The following is an 8,068-nucleotide window of genomic DNA, read 5'->3' as shown; positions in this document are numbered from 1 at the left end:
AAAATGGAGAACCCCTTCATTTAGTCATATATCACTAATTTTGTTCAAGTTTAGAAGCTTCTTCTTATGTATTTAATATTTGTATTATTTAGAATGTGATCAGTAATAATGCTAGCCTTAACTGGTTTAATCCAGGGAAGTCAGTGGTCATTGTAAGGTCAAGGGGAACCAGACGTCAGAGGCTCACCATTACCCAATTCCTTTGCTGCAATACTGTCATTAATTCACAATAGCACTCTTGTTTTTACTCTGCTAACGTAACGACGATGAGAAATGAGTAAACGACCTTATCAACGAGGGCATGATGACTAAGTCGGGACAAAAAGTCATATGGGGCGGAGCTCAGATGCGAATAAAAAGCAGAGCGCACGCTGTCCAGATACTACTGCCTTCTCATCAGGTTAGCACTTTCTCTCCTGACAGGTTTTCGTCTCACACTTTGTGAAGTCCGCGTTTCAAAGGCAGCCGGTCTTGATTTGGTCAATCCATCACGCGTCTGTTTCTAGTCCGTTCCTCGCGCCGCTGAAGATGAGCCGCTCGCGCTGTGTTGCTCTGCTGCTGTTGGTGCTCTGCGGAGCCGCTGAGTTCGCCGAAGCCTGCAGCTGCTCTCCAGAACATCCTCAGCAGGCGTATTGCAATGCGGATGTCGGTAAGATTCCATGCTTTTAACCGTTTCATATCCATGTCTATAGTATATCAATGCAATGTCGTGTGCGTAGTTCTGCATGTCTATGTTATACAGATTCTTTTGTTCTAAAAATACTGTAAACTTTTATGTTCGTTTCATTTGGACTGAATCCATACTATTTCGTTTCAAATGCCAAAGGGAACCAGCAATTTTTGCATTTATGTAGGATTTCATTCATAGGAGTGGACAGAACCTCGGATGTAGAGACCTCTAGGTTCAGAATGGTAAAAATTTATATGTGCTGTGCTGTTATGAATATAACAGGGCTCTCAAAAGAACACAACATCTTGAAAACAGTGTAGCATTATAGCTTTGATTTTTCTTGACTGAGTCCTTGTGATTCGACACATAGGCTATAGGCTACTTACTATGGCAGTAACAGTAAATTATTCATAACTACCCAAAACTAACCCTATAATAAGCACATGTTGTTAATCAATGGCATGAACTCACAATATAGTAAATGTGTTGATATCACTAGATAGAAAGAAAAAAAAAACACTGAAAGGTGCTTTTTTATATCTAATTAGATTATTTTCTCGCTTTCTCTCTCTCTTATTTTTTGGAGCTTCTTAGGCAAAAACTAAAGGATAAGACTTTTCATAACACAAAACTGATGAGTGTTACATTATATAATGAGCGAGTTCTAAACAAAAGACCCAAAACGATACAATGAACTAACATGATTAAAAAAAAGGTGGTTCTGACGGTAAGCTCTGATTTGATGAGTCACATCCGTAAGTCGTTAGAAAAAAAATTAACACACCTGTTCAATTCTATGAAACAGTACATCAAGGTGTGAAATTAAATAACCAGAAAAACCTTCTAGATTGGAGACAAAACGGCTTCAGACTATGTCTAATAACACTCACATCCTCTTTATATTTGCATTATTCTCTTTATATCCATCACTCTAAAATGTCAATGATATTTAAGCAGTCTTGTCCACTGATAGCTGTGCAAATGTGTAGCACTTTTCATACTTGGAAACATAATAATGTTGAAGCGATGGGAGGGAATTTTAGACCTGATTTTAGCTTTATTGCGTCCCTGTGTTTAAGCTGCCTCTGATGCGCTGACCTTCACTGTCCCTTCAGTACCCTGCCATTACATGACCTGTGCATTTTTCATTGTTTGTAGTTGTAGTCAAGAGACCTCTTTCAACCGACTGATTACAGCTTCAGAAATTGGGAAAGTATTGCCACATGCTAGCAACATATCGTGGTGCGCCTTCGATGGTCATTACATGACTTGCAATGGTGAGACTTGGGTTACTGGAGGCAGTCACGGTCATGGTGTACCCCGAAACCGCACACCCACCTATGCATTTAGTGATTTGCTAAAAAACAACATCTGGTGCCCACCACAGGAACTGGTAATCCCATTCATGTATGCAGTACCATGATGCTGACTGTTTGAAACTCCTACATGACCTCGGCCCAATGGTTTTTAAATTCAGCCTACACTCTTAAAAATAAAGGTGCATAAAAGATTTGTCACAGTGATGCCATAGAAGAACCATTTTAGATCCCACAAAGAACCATTCAGTCAAAGGTTCTTTAAAGAACCATCTCTTTCTTACCTTTTTAGGATCTGAAGAACCTTCTTTCGCCACTGTTGTGAAACAGAAAGGTTCTTCAAATGTTAAAGGTTCTTTATGGAATCATTTAGACCAAAAGGTTTTTCCTAATTTAGTTTCAATAACAGTTTCAATGTTAATAGAGTTCAAACATTATGAAACATGTTCAGTCCAGCAGTAAAGCAGCTCTACAAGGCAATGGTGTCATTATTCAGCTCAGTGTTGATTCAGTTCAGTTTAATAACAGTGTTGGGCATATAATGACACCACACACAATGACTCTCAGAAAAAAAGTTGTTAAATGGGCCGTTTTAACTTTTCCTGCAATAGATGATTAGAGGTGACTTGTAGGTTCCCCTTACCATGTGTACGGTGTCCCACGTGACCTGTGTAAATGAATAATGTGGAGGGCTCTCGTTTCACCTCACATACCTGGAGCTGAAAACAGCACCCACACTGTGTGTGTATCTTCGGTGTGGAACGAATGTGTGGAAAAGGGAGGCTGTGATTAAACCAGCATAAACCCTGTATGTGTGTGTAGTTACTGATGAGGGAGGCATGCCTCACTTGAGACTGGGATCCTGTGGGTGTACAGTATGTGGCATTCTGAGTGTGTGGCCAATAGAATAGACACTCTGTGTTTGAGCCTAAATATGCGCACGGTATGTATGGGCTCTCTGAAAATGTCAATATATAACTGGGAAGTGTTTTATAGGGATATTTTTATTTTGCCTTTCTTATTCCTATACACTACTGTACCATTTAAAAGTTTGGGGTCGGCAAGATATTTGACTGTTTTCGAAAGAATCCTCTCATGCTTAATAAATCTGCATTTATTTGCTCAAAAATGCTGTAGAAACAAATATTGGTATGTTACCATTGAAACTATCGGTTTTCTATTTGAATATATTTTTAACTTATCCCTATGTGAGGAATTTTCAGCATCATTACTCCAGTCAGATTTGCTGCTCAAGAAACATTTCTTATTACTATCAGAGCTGGAAACAGTTGTGTTGTTTCATATTTTTTGGTAGCCCATGATAATTCTTTTAATAACACTTCATTTTAGAGGACAATTAACTAGTTGCTTATTAACATGCATATTACTAGAATGTTGTCTCTTTGCTAGTACTTATGAAGATAATCGATCCCTAAATCCTACCCCATAGCTAAAGTTAACTACTATCTTATTAACTATTAATAAGCAGCCATTTAGGCGTTTGTTTCAGGTGAAAACTCTTTAATAGTTAATATGTGTTCCCTATTCTAAAGTGCCACCATTCTTGTTTTTCCAGGATTCTTTGTTTAACAAAAACTTCAAAAGAACAGAATTAGTTTGAAATAGAAATTTTTGTAACATTTATAAATGTCTTTACTGTGATCAATTGAATGCATCCAGGTGAATAATAGTAAAAGTTATACTTAAAATCTTACTCACACAAACTTTGGGGAAAGTTACTTTTAAAATAGCATTAGTTACTTTTCATGGTGTTACATTCTTTTGTTATTTAAACACACACACACACACACACACACACACACACACACACACACAAATGTGATGTTTAACTAAAGTCATGTTTTCTTATTTGTATGGTTGAATTGGACCAACAAATGTCAGTGAGATTAAAAATGAGATTAAAAATACATGCCAACAACCTTTCTAAGGCAAAGCAATTCCTTACCGGGGCACAGAACACCATGGGAACCACCCAGCAATGCTCTAGCAACTATCTTAGCAATGCGGAGTAAGCAGCGCTCATGGAAAAGTCTAGCCTTTCAATGTCTCTTTTGTTAAAAGCATGTGATCCTGAGTTTGCTTATTGATGGAGAGATGGATTTGGACTGAGCATTTGGTATTTGTAAGTCAGCAGCTCTATGGGGAACAGGCAGGGTGAGGGTGAAGATTAAAGCGGCAGGGCGAGCGGGGGGCAAACTGCCTGCTAGAGTCAGACTGCTGACTGGCTTCCTGAATATCAGGCTGGGAGCACATTCCTCGCACTGCCCTGCGCTAATCAAATACTCATGTGTCTCTAACACTCAGCACCTGTATTAATCCATCTTACTCTTTAATTTAAGGTTAACACCCATTTAGGTCAACAGTGGGTTAGAATGTACAAGAAACATCTTAAGTTAAATGGTTTATATTTGAATGGGGTTTTCTCTCTTTGTTTATTGTAGTGATCAGAGCCAAAGTAGTCGGACGAAAGGAGGTGGTCACCGGCAATGATGCATATGGCTATCCAATCAAAATGATCCAATATGACATCAAACAGATAAAGGTTAGTGGAGTATATTTGTTTCATTGTTTAAATCCTACACTGATTTTATTTTCAGGAAGCTAAACACAAAACACTGAATTACTTTAATTATGACTTGTGTATAGTTACTCCGATGCAAGTTGCAACATACTGTAGCCTCATTAGAAAAAACATTTCACCAAAACTCCAAAAACATACTTATAAATAGAAGTGAATGCAGTTTCGGTTCAAATGAAGCAGTAAAACTCTTAACAACTTTTATTCATTTTCAAAGAAATTTTGGGGAGTATATTGTTTAATAAAAACTTATTTTTGCACAGTTCCTTGCACAATACTATGTAATGGCTTCAAAAATAAATTTGTAAATTAATATATTTGGACATTTGCAACACCATCTTCTCATCTGTGGCTTTTCTGGCATAGGAAACTCGCTTGAAAGCTCTTGCACTTAGGAAAGCACTTAGGAATGGACCTCATTTAAAATAAAAATAAAAACCTTAAAAACTTGTAGAAGCAAGAAAGTTAAAATAGCATGGTTGCTTCAGCAAATGTGTTTTGTTTTTGTTAACAACAGTTAGGTTCAGTTTAGGTGGTATGATATACAGTATCCAAACGTGATTAGTGCCACTCACCGGACATTTCATTTCCAACCTTCTGCAACACACAACAACCATTGTAATGAAACTGCCAGATTCAAGCTCATCCGTTTCGGATAAAATTAAATATGCTGTTAGCACTACTCGCTAGACATGTCACTTTGAAAGTGTCACAAAATGCGCAATAAGCAACCTAGTATCATTTTGCCAGAGGCACATTTAAGTCTATGATTGACTTTGTTGCTAATGACTTTAAAATACTTAAACAGCTACATAAATTATTCATATGTCCTATCTTTATATTCTAATTATTTTCTTTGCTAAATATTGACAAACAAAGAATGCATACCAATTATTATTTATTTTTTAATATTAGTGGCACAAATACTTTAGTTGTCTTTACAAATCGTAATATTTCGAAGAACAGTAATCCCGACACATGAATGCAGCATGTTTACAATGATAAACCAAAAGGGAAAGCCAAGACTCTTTCAAGAGTCTTTTAACCGCTTCGTGTCATCTTCTTTCACTAGATGTTTAAGGGCCCTGATGGACATATTGATACCATCTTCACGGGACCCTCCTCATCTTTGTGTGGGGTCAATCTCGAGAGCAATGGCAAAAAGGAATACCTGATTACTGGTAAGAGGGACTACTATATTACTATGTTGTGATAAAAGTGTTCAAGAAACAGCATTAGCTTCTGTAAACGGTAGAAGCGATAGCTTTATACCAACACTGTTTCATTAATCTGCACAGGTAATATGGATTCAAATGGCACACTGCGGATAAATCTTTGCGACTACGTTGAATCTTGGGAGTCTCTGAGTATGACACAGAAGAAGAGCTTGGGTCAGCGCTACCAGATGGGCTGTGATTGCAGGGTATTGCTATCTATCTATCTATCTATCTATCTATCTATCTATCTATCTATCTATCTATCTATCTATCTATCTATCTATCTATCTATCTATCTATCTATCTATCTATCTATCTATCTATCTATCTATCCATCCATCCATATTCAATCTTCACGTTCTCACTGTTCTTCTCCTCTTGTCTTTGTGCAGGTCGTCCAGTGTCCCATGATTCCCTGTTCCATTAATGACCCCAAAGAGTGTCTTTGGACTGACTGGGTGCTGGAGGGAACAGTTCAGGGGACCCAGGCTCAGCACTACAACTGCATTAAGAGGAATGACAGCAGCTGTGCCTGGTACCGTGGATCTGCCCCTCCATCAAAAGAGTTCATGGACATTGAGGACCCATAAGCAAGTCCTCAGCTCGATCACTCATTCAGAAAATCCCCCACAACACAGCTTACCTGAGCTTAAACTCACACCTTAACTCTGCAGATGCATTCTAGAAATCATGAAACCTGTCAAGAACATGTTTGGATCACCCCAAATTCAAAAGAAAAAGATAATATAGATGGTAATATTTTTGTATGAATGCATTCAAAGAAATAATGAATATTTTATATAAAGAAAATTAAGTTTGAAAGAATATAAAAACGCCTGTCCTCCAGATTTTTTGTTTTTATTGTACGTAGTGTTTTGAATATATATTCTCATTATTGTATTACAGTATTTAGATCATAGAGAATTACAAACAAACTAATAAGTAATACATCCGAGCACTTCCGATTGTTATGCTGGAAATATGTTGTATATTTTTCTTTTGATTTTAGGGTGAATTATGGGGAAGTAATTCTGTAGCATGAAAGGATGCATACATTTGGTTGCATGTTATTACATCAATTAAATCATACCTCTAGTGTATTTTTTATGACAGGCATAAAAGTTCTCTTAAGCACTTTGAGAACGTTGTGAATTGTTTGTGTAATATTTTTTGCCAATAAAGAGGAAATCGGTTACAACATTGTTTTTCACTTCCTCAAGCACAGCTTGAGTAAAGAGTTCTTGATCTTATATGTTGTCATTATTATTCTTACAATGCGAAGCAGAAAGACTGAAGTAATTGTGCCTTGAAGGATTTATGGGAGAGGTGATTAGAAGGCCATGCAGACAGGCTAGTTTATGTCTTAAAATTCTGTTGAAAATTTCTTCATAAAGAAAAAAAAATGCTCTTTTATAATTTAAGATACACTACCAGTCAAAACTTTGGACACACTTGATTAAATCTGTGTTCCTCTGTTTAAATTAAATTACTTTTTAACTCATACACACACACACACACACACACACACACACACGCAAATAGAACATAGTTTTTGTCACTACATAATCCCCAAACTTTATTTTGTGCTGTTTCATAGTTTTGACCAAACTATTATTTTAAAATGGAGAAAATTGTAATCCTATATATATATATATATATATATATATATATATATATATATATATATATATATATATATATATATATATATATATATATATATATAAGTAGGCATAATGGTCAGAATCAGAACCACTTAGGTGTGTCTAGACCTTTGCTTGATAGTGTACATCAGATAGTGAATTTAATCCATGTGTGTGTAAATCATGAGTAAGATGAAAATTCTATATTGGACTGTGCATGTAGCAACCTACATTGATCTGGCAATGATGTATGTATTTGGTAATATATAAAGGATTTTCTAATTTAAATCAAACTTATCTGCTTTGAATGTGTCCAGAACATATATGCAAATGTTTTTTTTTTTTTTTTTTTTTTTTGGTGAGTTGAAGTGGTTGAATTAGTGAATGCTCTAGACTCAGAAAACTGCATTGAGTGAGAGTTATGTCTACTAAGGTGTAGAAATTGTTTTTTACCCATGATACTTTTTGTACATTTGTGTTCTTTCGCTTAGTCCTTCGATAACTATTTTAAGCAGTGTGAGATTTCCAGTTCTGGAACCATTGGGAAGACTTGTTGAGAGCTAGCCTTTGCATGCCTTTAAAAGTCAACTGATTCTCATTGTTATAACTGTTATAGTACTCAT

At 36.3% G+C, this 8,068-nt stretch overlaps 1 protein-coding gene across 1 annotated transcript; it reads left to right on the top strand.

Annotated features, from left to right (window-relative positions):
• The first annotated feature begins 321 nt into the window (after positions 1 to 321).
• Positions 322 to 7,000, top strand: timp2b (TIMP metallopeptidase inhibitor 2b). Its single transcript, XM_059549463.1, has 5 exons — positions 322 to 649; positions 4,449 to 4,549; positions 5,658 to 5,766; positions 5,884 to 6,008; positions 6,195 to 7,000. Exons 1-5 carry the CDS (start codon positions 529 to 531, stop codon positions 6,390 to 6,392), a joined length of 654 nt encoding a protein of 217 aa, XP_059405446.1. The 5' UTR covers positions 322 to 528; the 3' UTR covers positions 6,393 to 7,000.
• Positions 7,001 to 8,068: the final 1,068 nt, after the last annotated feature.

This window comes from Carassius carassius, chromosome 1 (assembly GCF_963082965.1).
Source record: "Carassius carassius chromosome 1, fCarCar2.1, whole genome shotgun sequence".
In the NCBI taxonomy this organism is placed as follows: Eukaryota; Metazoa; Chordata; class Actinopteri; order Cypriniformes; family Cyprinidae; genus Carassius; species Carassius carassius.
Note: the sequence above shows the minus strand (reverse complement) of the source record. Positions and strands in the feature narration are given on the sequence as shown.

Bases quoted from the DNA above. Each gene is read 5' to 3' on its own strand.
- timp2b (XM_059549463.1), top strand. From the start codon at position 529: ATGAGCCGCTCGCGCTGTGTTGCTCTGCTGCTGTTGGTGCTCTGCGGA. The intron at 4,550-5,657 runs GTTAGTGGAGTA...TTCTTTCACTAG, and splicing joins ATGACATCAAACAGATAAAG to ATGTTTAAGGGCCCTGATGG. The intron at 5,767-5,883 runs GTAAGAGGGACT...TAATCTGCACAG, and splicing joins AAAGGAATACCTGATTACTG to GTAATATGGATTCAAATGGC.